This window comes from Psammomys obesus, unplaced genomic scaffold (assembly GCF_907164565.1).
Source record: "Psammomys obesus unplaced genomic scaffold, mPsaObe1.curated_primary_1811, whole genome shotgun sequence".
Taxonomy (NCBI): Eukaryota; Metazoa; Chordata; class Mammalia; order Rodentia; family Muridae; genus Psammomys; species Psammomys obesus.
The window spans coordinates 3,962,662-3,977,689 of record NW_026591598.1 but is presented as its reverse complement, the minus strand read 5'-3'; the positions used below and the strand labels follow the sequence as shown (position 1 = coordinate 3,977,689).

At 48.6% G+C, this 15,028-nt stretch overlaps 1 protein-coding gene across 1 annotated transcript in view; it reads right to left on the bottom strand.

The window, feature by feature from the left end:
• Epha10 (EPH receptor A10) overlaps positions 1-15,028 on the bottom strand; it is a 37,532-nt gene that overhangs the window by 6,033 nt on the left and 16,471 nt on the right. Inside the window, exons 7-8 of the mRNA XM_055611273.1 lie at positions 7,994-8,165; positions 5,049-5,157 (exon numbers count right to left, since the gene is read on the bottom strand). Coding sequence (XP_055467248.1) covers positions 5,049-5,157; positions 7,994-8,165 — 281 coding nt within the window. The remainder of the gene's footprint in view (positions 1-5,048; positions 5,158-7,993; positions 8,166-15,028) is intronic.

The window sequence follows — 15,028 nt, the reverse complement described above, 5'->3', positions numbered from 1 at the left end:
TCGTCCTGCTGGCTGGGAGGCTGGCCACTGCCTCCCAAGTGCTGAAATTAAAGGTGTTTGCCCACCATGCCTGGCTCGCTAAGCCATTTTACAGCACACCTCCCTTTTCTTTCTTTCTTTTTTAACACTGTAATCTTTACAAAATTATTTACACGCCTGTGTGTGTGCATGGGCACATGCTGGGGCAGGCACTTCTGTGGAGGTCAGAGGACAACTTGAGGAGACAGTTTCTCTCCTTCCACCCTGTGGGTCCCCGGGATTCAATCTGGGTCACCAAACTTGATGACAGTTGCTTTTAACCCACTGAGCTACCTTCATTGAAAGGTTCTCTTTCCTTCCTTCCTTCCTTGCTTCCTCCCTCCCCTTCTCGCTTCACTTTTCGCTGCCTCAGACACCTCTCTGTGGTTTGCAGTCCAAACACCTCCTCCCCTCAGCACATGGACAACCCTAAGATTGAAGATCTCTAGGTCTTCAATCCCATCACCGTGTCCAGTGCTGTGCAGATCAACACTCCTGGCAAAAAGCCCCATGCTGCCCTGTCAGGAACAACAGGCTGATCCTTCCTGAGCCGGAGGCAAAGCCCATGGCAGTCTGGACCTAGAGCTTTCCCAGCTGTGAAGCCTCCGGCTTTTGTTCTGGGAGCAAAGGAAAGCCCCTGTCCTGATTCAGTTTCCATTGTATATGATTCCCCCCCTCCAGCTTCATTTGAGAAAGAAGATCTGGGCTGCCAAAGGGAGCCACTCTATAGTCCCCTCAGGAGAGGGCAGTAGCTTGAGCTATGAGATGGCTAATCCAGGACAGAGGTAAGAGAACTGCGGAGGGACAAGAAGACAGCAGGACCACAGGGCTTGGAGATTGCAGATAGCCGGAAAGAAGAGTGAGGAGTTGCCCAGACTGTTCGTGGAGAGCCACTGCCAAGCAAAGCAAGGGGAAGTTCAGGCTCAGACAACTGAGCTCCTGAGATAGTGGTAGACGCAGGGGAATCTAGGAAGGGGGTGGTTCCTGATGGATGGATGTTTCTGGAGCTTGGAAGGTGGAGCCTCTGAAAATACAGATGCAGGGACTATGAACTCTGCCCAGGGAGATGAGGGAGCCTGAAAGGAGGGTCTGGGAAGAATTAGGCTGGATTGGGGGTGGGGGAAGAGGGAAGAAAGCTGCAGAAGAGGAACACAGAAGAATAGAAGGGGCAGGAGATGAGCTGTCACAGGAACCAAGGAAAGAAAGAGAAAGCAGGGAAGGAGACAGGAAGAAGGGCTGGGAAATGGTTTGTGAAAGCGGCTTGTCCCAGGAGATAGTCAGGAAAGGACTCTGAGGCCTGCTGCCTTGCAATCTGACTGTGTGCTCTCGCGTCCGAGCGACCCCACGCAGTGGCTGTGGGACTGGATGGCTCATTTTTTTTCTATGTAATAAAATCATAATAAAGACAGCCCTGCCTAATAGCATTGTGTTAATGAAGAGCTTACTGATACAGTACGGGGTATTTTGTTTGTTTCTTGTTTTGAGACAGGGTTTCACTATGTAGTCCTGGCTGTCTTGAAACTCCATGTGTAGAACAGGCTGACCTCAGAGGTGTGCCACCATATCTGGCATATAGTGTGGATTTGGACTGACCCTCACAGCTTGAGCATTAAATGACTTGGTCCATAGCCTGGGATGATAAAGGGAGGTGATAGAACCTTTGGGATATGTGGTCTTAGAGAAAAAAAAATTGGGTTATAGAGGGCATGCCCTTTAGGAGAATATCGTGATCCCAGTCTCTCCCTGATTTGCTACTTCCTGGCTTCCTGTGAAGTAAGCAGCCACCTCTGCTGCAAGCTCCTACTGTGATGACTTGCCACCCGCAGGACCAAGGCCAAGTGGCCACGGACCAAACTTTTGAAATTGTGGGCCCCAAATTTATTATTATTATTATTATTGTTGTTGTTGTTGTTGTTGTTGTTGTTTTAAGACAGGGTTTCTCTGTATAGACTTGGCTGTCCTAGACTCAATTTGTAGACCAGGCTGGTCTTGAACTCGGAGATCTGCCTGCCTCTCCCCACCAGAGTGCTGGGATTACAGATGTGTGCCACTGTGCCTGGCTCCTTTTCTTTCTTACAGGTTGACTATCTTACACATTTTGTTACGGTAACAGATGGCTGACACACTTTCTAAGCTTCTGTGTGTGGTGGTTTAGACGAGAATGGCCCCCATAGTCTCATATATTTGAATGCTTTGTCCTGCCCCCACCCCTGTTGGTGGAACTCTTTGGGAAGGATCAAGGAGGTGTGGCCTTGTTGGAGTATGTGTGACCTCTCTGGAGGCGGTGTGCCACTGAGGTCGGGCTTTGAGGTTTCAGTGGCCTCTGCCACTCCCAGGTGTCTCTCTCCCTCTCTGCCTTGCGCTGTGGGTCAGAGGTAAGCTCTCAGCTTACGTGTCATGCCTGTCTGCCTGCTGCAGTGCTCCCCACCAGGATGGTCATGGACTCTTTCTTCTAAGTTAAGTTGCTTTGGTTGTGGTGTCTTAGCAGAGCACTAGAAAAGTAACTAAGACACAGTGATCTCATGGGAGGGAGGGATTGACATTATGAGTCCCTGGGGTGGTGAGAGGGGAGGGGACTCCATTCTGAGCAGAAGGACTGATCCTGTCTTGAGAGAGCTTGTGAGGTGGGTAGGTTTCCAGCCTTGGTCATGAGCATGGAGGGGCCATGGATGATGCTGGAGAATAGGGCAGCAGACATGGCTGGGAGAGTAAGTGGCAAGGACACATGGTCTTCGCGGACACAAAGTACAACTGTGTTGTGCACCTGATGGCAGAGCATTCCCAGAGAGAACGGCCAGGGGCTTCAAGAGACAGAAGAGAGGAGCCTTAGGCATAAAACCCTGAGAAACAAAGAGGTGAGGCTGGCCATCCAGGAGCTGCTGAAGTCACCCAGAGTGATGACTGATGGAGTCCTACACAGGACAGGGAACTTCCAGACAAGATGAGTAGAGATGAGGGAAGGCTGAGTGGATGCAAGAGCAACAGGGGAACCAGAATTAATAGTACACTATGAAATAAAGTCTATATGAAATGTTATAATGAGGGCTCGGGATACGGCTCAGTCCACTTCCAGAGGACGAGTTCCTAGGTTCAGTTCCTAGCACCCACATTAGGTGGCTCACAACCATCTGTAACTCTAACTCCAGAGGATATGATGCCTTTACACACACACACACACACACACACACACACACACTATATATATATATATATATATATATATATATATATAATACCCACACAGCATTCACTCTTACACGTAAATAAAAATACACATATAATATATATTACACTTACACACACACACACAAAGGGCTGGAGAGATGGCTCAGCGGTTAAGAGCACTGGCTGTTCTTCCAGAGGTCCTGAGTTCATATTCCCAGCATCCACATGGTGTCTCACAACCATCTATAAAGGGACCTGATATCCTCTTTTAGCATGCAGGTGTAAGTGCAGACAGAGCACTCATACATTAAATGAACAAACAACCAAATAAATAAATAAATATACATATAAATTTGTAAATAACCCTTTAAAAAGAAAATCTTGTAATTAATCTGCTACTTAGTATGCTAATTCACCTCCTTGTTCTCTCCACTGAAGGACAGTTTGACTGAAGTCTGTAGCTGGACTGTAGCTGCCCCTGACCTACTCCAGAGTGTCTATCTCTCTCTGCCCTGACTCCACAGCCCTGATAGTTAAAGCCAGAGTGTAATGCCCCCAAGCAGCTGCCCTTCCTTGCTTTTCCAACAGACCCAGAACATGGACCTGAAGTTAAGCTCCATGAAGAAGGAGCTCCCTGCTCTTAGCCTGCCTCTCCTCCTCCTCTTCCTCCCCCAAACCCTTTTGAGACAGGGTCTCTTCCTTGTGCTATGGCTATCTTAGACTTCTCTATATAGATCCAGGGTGGCTTTGAACTCACAGAGATGTCCCTGCCTCTGCCTCCTAAGTACTGGGATTAAAGGAGTGAGCTTGTCCTACCTTCTTGAATCACCTGGCCCAGACACAAAGGGCTCTGAGATCTGCAGGATGGTCACCCGCCCTCCATTACTGCCAGTGCTTTGGTCAAAGCCATGCTCATAACCAGTATCAAAGAAACACTCACTGTCCCTCTGGCCCACAGGTGGCTTCCCAGCCAGGCCACTCTTCCACTACACCCAACTGCAACACTAGCTCTGCCAACCACCACTCCAGACTTCAACTGCCTGGGGTGGGGGTGGGGCCCTGGGCATGGCAGTACAGCCCTGGGCGGGGTGGGAAACACACTGCACAGGAGCCTCTGCTCCACGCAAAGGAAATGAAATCTTCTTCTAACCAGAACCAGCCAGCGCCCCCTCCCCCCACCCCGCTCTCTCCCTCCCTCCCACCATTTCTCTGCCTGCAAGGTTCTTTGGAGACGGTGAGGGACATGGCTCAGACTGATGAGTTTCCCTCCCTGTCCCTCTCTCCCACCCACTTACTGACTTTTTCCTCTTTGCTTGTATTCAAGGGGCTTCAGATCCCTTGGGGGGCCAGAGCTGGGGGCTTTCTACTGCCTCGGGAGAATCCTAATCACACTGGAGCAGCTGGAGCTTGATTTCCACCCTCAGCGATGCCTTCTGACATTTAATGAGTTAAGGAGCTAAATCCCCTTCATCCCAGCACGGCTGAGCTGGCTGCAGTTCCTGCAGCTGGTTTGTGAGCAGCACGTGGGGGAGGGGCCGTACTGGCCACACTACTGTCTTTACGAAGGGAGGGGAAGTAAGACAAGGGTCTTGTGTAGCCCAGACTGGCCTCAGATTTTATGTGTAGCTGAAGTAGGGCTTGAACCCCTGACCTCTCTGCCTCTACCACCTAAGGGCTGGGGTTGCTGGCTCATGTTCCCTGGGGTTGGAGGCTCTGGGTTGCATGCAGCCGTGAGCATTTATAGGTACTTGCGTGTACATATTTTATACTCGTGGGGACAGAACCCTCCAGAAGCCACCAAGGTGACACCAGCTACCCACCTCCTCCAGATGGCCAGCACAGTCAGGATGACACCAGCTACCCACCTCCTCCAGATGGCCAGCACACTCATCACAGAGCCCAGGACCAGGAGGGCTGAGATGGTAACTACGGTGACAACCACTGCAGGGCTCTGATCCCTGGACCCAGAAGCAGCTATGGAAAACAAAACAAAACAAAACCAAAAAAAAAAAACAGGGAGCTGAGGCAGGTACCTCGGCAAGCACGGAGAGACTTGTTTCAACCATTAGGAAGATCCCTCATCCCCTCGGCACACAGTAGCACCAATGCCCACAGTGGCAATTGGAGTTCCAAACACCTCTGCTTGCAAGCAGGGCCTCTCTACTGCAGCCCAGCTCTGAGAGGAGGCAAGGGTCCAGGCAGCCAGGGCTAGGCTCCCCTTATGTCTTTCAAGAGGGCTAGAGACTTCCAAATGGTCTATGAGGTCACAGCATCTTTTCTGAGTTCCTTTCCCAACGTTTCCAACAGCAGTACAATAACATTGAACACATCTGTGTCTAAGACAGGCTGCTTTGTGCATGAGCTATACTATCCTGTCTCACTACAACAGTCCTGCAAGGTTTACTGTCTCCAGTTCAAGCAGAGGAGACAGGTTAAGGAAACTTACCTGATTTGTCCAAAGTCACATAGCTCCTTACTGGTAAACTCTGGATTTTTTCGAGGTTTTGCTTTGTTTTTGAAATGCCTTGTAGCCTTGGCTGGCCTCCAACTCTTGTAGCAAATGATGACTTTGAACTCCTGACCTCCACCTCCCGAGCACTGAGATTATGGTCATGCACCACCACACTCCGGTGAACCAAGATTGGAATCTGTCCCCCAAGTCATCTGCCTAATGCCAAAGCAGCTTTGAAACTGGACAGATCCCCACAGGACCCCGATATTCATAAAGAGGTGCACAGGCCCAGACTGAGAGACAAAACTAAATGAGTTAATAAGCAATACTTAACTATAGAAAAAAACAAAACCAGAGAAAAAGGAGTTGAGCAGAGCAGAGGCCAATGCTTCCTTCCTGAGGTCAGAGAGGAAGCGGGAATAGGGGAAAGTGTGAGTGTGTGTGTGTTTGGGGTGGGGGGTGTTGCTGGAAGAGTGAAAGGTTCTGCATCCCAGGCCCATCTGCACAAGTGCAGCCTGGGAAATGGCAAGCAGCCCACAGAACTGGAAGATACAGTGTACAGAGGCAGAGGATAACGGGATGGAAGCCGAGTGTGGGAATGGAGGGAACTTGGGGAACGAGAGAGCTCTGGATGCAGGCTAGGGAGAAAGAATGATCCTGGGGCTCATTAGGAGTGGTGGACAGATGCCCACCTGGCTAGAGAGGAGAGGACAGAAGCAACCTATGGAACTGGAAATGAGGACAGGGAGAAAGAATAACTACAGAACACTCAGTAGCTGTCTGTGTCTGCTGGGGGTCCAGGGGAAGGAGGAACAGGGTGGGTCAAGCCTGGGGACCAGGGCAATGTGGCCAATCACACAGGGTGTGATGAGGTAGGCTTTGGTTCAGATGGCTTCTGCCACGCAAATGCTTTTCTACTCACGTCCCTGTTCAAATATCCCCCAGCCTCAAGACACAGCTGGAATCTCCTCTTCCCAGCATCTGAGCCAAGGCCAAACACAAACAGGCATTCCAGCAAGGTGTGCTGTCTGTCTGTCTACCTTCCCGGAACCAGTCTACCTCCACATTTCAGCTTCACCTCCCTTTGGGCTCCCAGTGTTTCCTATCTTGGATTACAGTCATGTAGCAGGTTGGAAAGAATTCTTATCTTGACAGCTGGTGCCAGAATGCCTCTTAGGGGGAGCTGCGTTTGCTGGGGAAAATACTTCCATGAACTGAGCAGGGTAGATGGAGGTGAGATCCTGAGGGCTGTAGCCACAACAGGCTGAGCAAAAAAGAGGGGGCAAAGCTGCTGGCACTCATGCTTGAAAGGGAATGGGGAGGAAGGGGAAGGCAGGAGAGCAGAGGGGAAGAAGCCAGCCCAGCACCAGGAAACAGGAATTTTGAAGTACAGCTTTTCCTTTGTTGTTGAAACACCTCTCACTTCTCCTTCCCTTCCTTCCTTTCCCTCCCTCTGTCCCTTTCTTGTTTCTTGAGCCAGGATTTTATGTAGCCCAGGCTAGCCTCAAGTTCTTGGTTTCCCCTTCCCTCCCAAGGGCTGGGATTATAAGCCTGCACCACCAGCTCAGCTATTTATGACAGTCTAGGCCAACCTTGAAATCTGTGTAAGAGGCACTTGGCCTTGAATACCTCTTGACTTCCCCTTCTCAAGCTTTCCAAGTGCCCAGGTGGCCTGTTCCACCATGCCCAACTTCCATTCTCTCCATTTCATTTAAACCGTGCAGGGCTCACTTTGACCCTTTCCAGGTCTCCTCCCCTTCAGGGAAGTTGGTTTCACATGCTAAGCCTGGCTGGGGGTTGGGGTGGGAGGCAGTGTCCCATGACAAAGTGGACCTTTGTTAAGGCAGAAAGAAAAGCAGCGGGAAGGACTCAGCAAGGCCCAGAAAGAGGTGACAGAGAAGCTGAAGAAAGCAGCTGGGTCTCAGGGTGGTCAACACAGGATGTTTCACAGAAGCTGTGTCCTCCAAAGAGGGGCACAGGTGTCACAGCTGTCCCCAAGGCCTCTGTAGGGACAGCTCTCTGTGCTTCAGGGAAGATGCCCCGTGGGCCACTGCAGGTGGATCTCAAATTCTTTGACTAAGTAGATGTGAAGTGGCTCTTTTTAGTTGGTTGGTTTTTGCTGTTGTTGGTTTTTGTTTGTTTGTTATTGTTGCTGTTTTGGTTTTTAGAGACAGGGTTTCTGTGTGCAGATCTGGCTGTCCTGGAATTCACTCCCCCTGTCTGTGCTGGGATTTAAGGTGTGAGGTGAGACACTACCCATCTTGAAGCAACTTTTCTGCGGCTCCCTTCCTGATACACTTAACCCCTGCCCTTGTCTCTGCGGGCCAACACCCGGTGCCCTCCAAGCACTCTGCTTACCTTCGCCAGGGGTCTGCACTTCAATGCTGGGGCTGAAGCTCTGGGCCTCCCATGAAGGCCCCGGGGAGGCTGCCCGGATCTGAAAAACGTATCTGGTAGCAGGCTTCAGGTTGGTGACAGTGACGGCCGGGGCCCCTGTCTTCACTGTGGAGTAAGTCTGCTCACTCTGACCCTGGGGAGGACGGAGCAGTGAGGCCCAGACCCAGGAGGCTGAGAGGAGGTGAGGAACCACCCTTAAGCTGGTTGGGGGAACCTGACCCAGATCACCTTGAGAGACAGCAGAGATTTCTTCCACAGGATCCCCAGTGCCTCTCTCCTCAAGACTCATCCCACAATAGGCCAGAACTTTCTTTGCAGGGGTACCCGGGTGGTAGCTACCAGGGCTTGACAGTCCAGGGGCGGGGGGAGGGGGAGGTAGGCCAGAGCACAAGCAAGCCTCCCACTTCCCCTACCCTGTCCTTGACATTCACAAGGTTTTTCATCTCCCTGTCATCTGATTTGCAAAGCAGAGGAGAGCAAGGATTATCTTATTGGCTTTGCTCTGTTTTGTTTCACAGATGAGGAGCCTGGGCTTAAGGGGGTAAAGGCATGCTTAGCTGGAGGCAGGGGAGAAAGCCTGTGACTGGTGAGGGCCTGCCTCCTGGCTGCCAGGCACTGTGCTGTGATTTCTGCTGCCTGCCACCCCCACCCGCAACCCCAGCGACATTTCTCTCTGCTTGGTAAGGGAGGCCCTTAAATCCTTCAGACCTCTAAATCCTTCAGGTCTGAACTTTGCCGTACCCCAGTACACCTGACCCCCAAAAGTCCTTGAAGGCTCCCCTCTTCGTTTGTTTCTGCTCACACCTTATTAGAGCTCCAGCCACACCCACAGCCTGAAAGTTAATTTCCTGCCTATAGCCAGTGATTTTTTTTTTTTTTTAACTTTGACTATGGTGTTCACGGCCACAGGGCAGACTTTAACTCAGTAAGAACTCATCGGAATCTCCCTTGACCCTCCAAACAGTTGAACAGTCTTTGGGGTAACCGTTACTTTACATATGTCTGCCTGTAGCCCCTGAACCTGGAGCTTGCTCATTAGACTAGCCTGTGAAGAGCTTAAGATAGCCTAAATATAACTCCATTTTGAAATAAAGATCTTGACTGGGAACTGAATTCAGGTACCAGGAAATATCACAGAATGTACACCTGGCAGAAAACAAAGTTAACTCTCCTAGCAACAGCCTCCAGGAAATATAACAGAATAAATGCTTCATAGAAAATAGAGACAAACTCCCTGGCAATAATCAATGGGAATCAGTTGAGAATCGGGTGGGAAAATTCTCCCCAATGTTTCAGATATGGTTTAGAAAAATAGCCATTGTGATTATATGCCTTAGCCATTGTGATTATGTGCCTCAGAAAAGGTCACCCCGCCCTGCTAAACTTCACCCAATTCTGTAACGCCAAGGCTTGTGCCCCCCTGCTTGCTGCCATGGAAACCCCCGGCTCACAGACTTTCCCTTTAAAAATCCTGTTCACTCAGAGCTCGAGGTCCCACTTCTCTACTGCTGCGCCAGTGAGATTTGGGTCCCGAGTTCGATCGCTCTCGTAATAAAGCTCTCTTGCAATTGCATCGAGTCGTCTCCTGGTGGTCTCTGAGGGTCCCGTGAACCTGGCATAACATTTGGGGGCTCGTCCGGGATGCCTCAAGACCTCTAGGACTCCTGGCCCGGAGAGCTTAAACCCAAGGGTAAATGTCTTCTATGTTGTCCATCTGCTTTAAATGTTTGTTTGCCTTTATTCTTTGTTTCTTATCCTGAAAAGCTTCGAGGTGCTTACGGGAGCAGCCAGATTAGGTATGACAGACATGTCGGGGCCTAGGCTGTGGGGGCTTCAAAAGACGTTTTGATGTCCTGAAATTTCTGCCTCCTCGGGACCCCTGGGATAGGGGGACTGGAGTGAGGATCTGTTTCTGCCTCTGGAGTGAAGATCGGTTTCTTGGAACTTCTGTGGCAGAGAAGTCCAGGTTTTGTCTGTTTCTGCCTCCTCGGAACCCCTGGGATAGGGGAACTGAAGTGAGGATCTGTCTTTACCTCCTTGGAACTCCTGGGATAGGGGAACCAGAGTGAGGATCGGTTTTCTGGAACTTCTGTGGCAGAGAAGTCCAGGTTTTCAGTGTTACTTGGTTTCTGTGTGTGATTAATTGTTCCCCCCCACCTTGGTGTTGTGCCTGGAGTTACTGTTTAATTTTTGTGATTAATTGTTTGTGGTTTTTCGTCTACTTGAGAGTGCTTGATTTTAACTTTTGTTTAAAACTGCAGCTGTTTTCATTTCTATGATTTCAGTTTTGTCCCGTGATGTTAGCCAGGGTATAGGCTGTAAGTTGTTGCCTTTGGTTTTGTTTTTGTCTGAGACAACCGGTTCTTTTTTGTGTATGAGTGATTTACTATTTGTTGAAATTGTTTTCCTTACTTCTTTTGCGTTCTCCTGAATTCTCTTGACAAATAGACTGACTGACGATATGGGACAGAATACCTCCAAACCTCTTGACTTGATTCTGACTAATTTTGGAGAAGTTAAAACTAGAGCTCACGGTCTTTCAGTTGATGTGAGGAAAAAAAATGACTTTTTTTGCAGCTCAGAATGGCCCACCTTTAATGTGGGCTGGCCACCAGAAGGAACCTTCCACCTTCCCACCATCTTAGCAGTGGAAGATAAAGTTTTTCAGAAAGCATGCACGCACCCAGATCAGGTGCCATATATTGTAGTTTGGAAGAACTCATCCACCTCCGTGGATTAAGCCCTTTCTGATTCCCACTAACAATTCTCCTTCCATAGAATCTCAGGAACCAGAGGCCACTGCCCTGGCTACATAGACCCCCCCCCCTTAATCTGTTTTGCAGGATGGGACTCCCATGGAAATAATTTTTCCACCTCCTCCTCCTCCCACTCCTCAACCAACTCCTGCTCCTTTATCCAGGTTGGAACCACCATCTGGCCAAGCGCCAAGGATCCAAAGACTCCATGCAGCTTCTCCCTCTGGGGAACCAGAGGCAGATTCTACAGTCCTTCCCTTACGGGCCACGGGGCCCTCCAGATGCTAATGGCAATCAGTCTCATTATTGGCCTTTTGCTACATCACAGGTTTAACTGGAGAACTCAGAATGCCAAGTTCTCTGCTTTTTACCCACCAGCCCACCCAGGACGATTGCCAGCAGCTTTTACAGGTCTTGTTTACCAAGAGGAGTGGGGACGTATTATTTCAGAGGCAGACAAAAATGTCCCAGACACTATAGGAGTTCCAACTACAGATCCCATATTGATGATTACTTTCCCTATGAGAGTCCCAATTGGGATTACAACATGACTACAGGTAGGGAACATCTCCTAGTCTACTATCAGGCTCTGTTGGCAGGTCTCAAGGTGGTCACAAGACGGCCCAATAATTTGGCCAAGATGTACAGAAACAGGAAAGAATAGGCCAGCATTTGTGTCCAAGGTAAGTCAGAATGTAGCTAAGTTTATTGGGGCAGATTGGAGATTGCATTGTGCATATAGGCCCCAAAGTTCAGGACAGGTAAAAAGGATGAACAGAACATTAAAAGAGACCTTAACAAAATTGACCTTGGAGACTGGTACTGACTGGGTGATGCTCCTCTCCATTTCCCTTTATAGGGTTAGGAATTCCCCTTACCAGCTAGGTTTAATTCCCTTTGAGATTATATATGGGATGCCAGCCCCTATAGTACCCAACCTTAAGATTGATGTTACTGCTGAAATGGATTAAAACAGGTTTTGAGAAATGTTTAAGGCTTCTGTGCAAGCAGGCAGCTCTTAAAGGGGCAACAGCAGCTTCTTAGGTTAAAAAAAAAAAAAAAAAAAAAAAAGGCTGCAAGCCTCTATGGTCATAAAAATTGGATTTAACAGGTAACCAGATGTTCCTCCCTTGACATTACAGCTAAAGGAAATAAAAATAAGTTTTGTAATTTTGTTTGTTTGTTTTGAATATATAAGTTAACTATGTTCTATATATCTTGATATATGTTATTGATTATTAAGTATATTAATAATCAATACTGCACATAATTTCTGTCCTGTTTTAAAAACCAGGATTATAAAAATAATAAGGTGTAAAACTATGTTTATATAAAATATTAAAAGTGCACCTTCATGAGTTTATATATAGGAACTTCTTTTGCTGGCAGTGAACATCAAAATAATACATTTAATATTGATTTTAAAAGTACTGAATTGTTTGCATTGATAAAATTTGGTTTTGCCTTTTAAAATTATGGTTATACTTTGTGACTTTATTCCTAAAAAGGATACCTTATTTTGATATTTCAAAAACAGGTTTAAAAAAAAATAACTATGTTTAAGGCAATAAAACATTTTAAAGTTTATCGTGTATTTTAGACAATGACCTTAGGCATTCTAACAGAGAACTTGAAACAGTTTCTCAATCCTTTGGGGGAGAACAAAAGACTTTGATATTTGTTTTGTTAATTTTACCAAATAAAATTCTCCCCAATGTTTCAGATATGGTTTAGAAAAATAGCCATTGTGATTATGTGCCTCAGAAAAGGTCACCCCGCCCTGCTAAACTTCACCCAATTCTGTAACGCCAAGGCTTGTGCCCCCCTGCTTGCTGCCATGGAAACCCCTGGCTCACAGACTTTCCCTTTAAAAATCCTGTTCACTCAGAGCTCGGGGTCCCACTTCTCTACTGCTGCACCAGTGAGATTTGGGTCCCGAGTTCGATCGCTCTCGTAATAAAGCTCTCTTGCAATTGCATCGAGTCGTCTCCTGGTGGTCTCTGAGGGTCCCGTGAACCTGGCATAACACCTGGGTGATCAGCGAGCTCTGGGGATCCTTCTGTCACTATCTCCCCAGCGTTAGGATTCCAGGTGTGTGGGTGCTGGGGGTTCAACCCACTCGTGGCAAGTGTTTTACTCTCTGAGCCAGCTTCCCAGCCCATTATGGTTAATAGTTGCTGTCAGCCTAACGGAGTATGGAGGCTCTGGGTACATCCATTCTACAGACATTAAACTGAGGAGGGGAGACCCGCCCTGAATGACATCATCCTCAAGGGCTGAAAAATGTGAGCCTAGGGCCAGCATTCCTCTCTCTGCTTCCTGAGGGCAGACAGCACCTAGCCTTTCCCACCAGGGTGAACCACATCCTCAAGCTGCAAGCTAAAATAAGCCCTTCTTTTCTTAGGTTGTTCTTCTCTGGCATTTCATCATATCAGTGTAACTAATTCACCTAGAAAGACAGAGGCACTCGGGGAGGCAGAGGCGGGCAGATCTCTGTGAGTTCGAGACCAGCCTGGTCTGCAAAGTGAGTCCAGGACAGCCAAGGCTACACAGAGAAACCCTGTCTCGGGGGGCAGGAGGTGGGGAGAGACAGAGGCAACAGCTGTAGGGCTGGCAAAATGGGGTGGGCACCACACGAGCTACAAGCAAGTCCTTCTGCACAGGGGGCTGGGCTGAAGTATAGAGGGAGGTTCTGCAGAAGGCACTAGGGCTCCAGAGAAAAGTCTTAAACATCTGTCTCTACCTCGTGACCCAGAATCATCTCAAATATAGTCCCCGTGGTACTTGCTGTTCTTTCAGGGGCCTTATGTCCCTAGTATGTTCATTCACAGTCCTTGATTAAGGGCCAGGGGGCCATCCGGCAGCTCAGCCTTGAAGACTCTTGTCCATGCTTAGACAATGAAGTGCTTTCTTTCTTTCCATTTTTATTTTTCTGAGACAGTTTTTCTGTGTAGCCTCGGCTACCCTGGACTCATTTTGTGGACCAGGCTGGCCTCGAAAAGATGAGATCACAGAGATCCTCCTGCCTCTGCCTCCCAGAGTGCTGGGATCACAGGCGTGGCCACCAAGCTCGGAATATGCATCTTTTCTAAGCACCTGTTGAATACACTGCTCTCTCCCAGTGCTCCTCACTGCTGTCACCTAAACACGAGGGCTCCTGCCCTGGCCACTCTTCTCACAGACACCCCTCCCTCCGCTGTCATCTCTATGTTCAAAGTTCTTCCCCCAGCCCCATCTTTCCAGCCCACAGCTTTGATCTGAGCTTCTGACACACAGGAAGTCCACCTGGCTGGCTGACATGCCTCCTTCAGAGCAAGACCCACTTGCTCTCCCTCCATGCTTCTCTACCTCACAGCCAGCAGCTCTCCATCCTCAGCACCCAGTCCCATGCCTCCAAAAGCGACCTAGTAACCCTATTTTTTTTTCCTGGGCATCACAATTGTCAGAGCTCTCAACAGACTTCTAGTAATCAAAGCCATTATCTGATTCAGCAAAGCCCTGCCTGCCGCAGAGGGAGTGGAATTCTGTCACACCGGGAAGGAGTTTCTCTTTAATGAATTAATTTGCATAAAAGTGAGGCACTGTCTAACAGATGAGCACGTCTCAGAGTTAAAGACGCCAAATAGATGGGAAAAGAGAGCATGGGCTGGGAAATAGCTCCATTCATCAAATCACAGCCAAACTGTAACCACTGATTAAAAATTCGTACAGGAAGAGAAAGGCGGGCATGGAGGCACGTGCCTGTCTATAATCCCAGCACTTGGGAGGTGGAGGCAGGAGGCTAGCTTGGGCTACATAAGACCCAATCTCAAAATAAAAGTAAATAAACCACCAAGAAAAGAGGAGGATATAAGGTTGTTTGTGAGGATGGGCATTTAAACCAGCCTGGGACGGGGATGGAGAGAAGAGCCACAAAACACAGCAAAAGCCTGGGTGTGGTGGCACACTCCTTCAGTCCCAGCACTCAGGAAGCAGAAGCAGGAGGATCCCTGTGAGTTAGAGGCCAGCCTGATCTACAGAGTGAGACTCTGTCTCAAAAAACCAAAAACAAAACACCAAACATATCTTATGAAAACCATATCAGACACTGTGGTGCACACATATAATCCCGGCACTTGGGGAGACAGAGATTGGAGATTCAAGGTAAATTCAAGGCCAGCCTGGGCTACATAGTGAATCCCAGACTAGCTAAGGCTCCACAGAGAAAACCTGCCTCAAAGCAAACAGAAGTACCTCATGA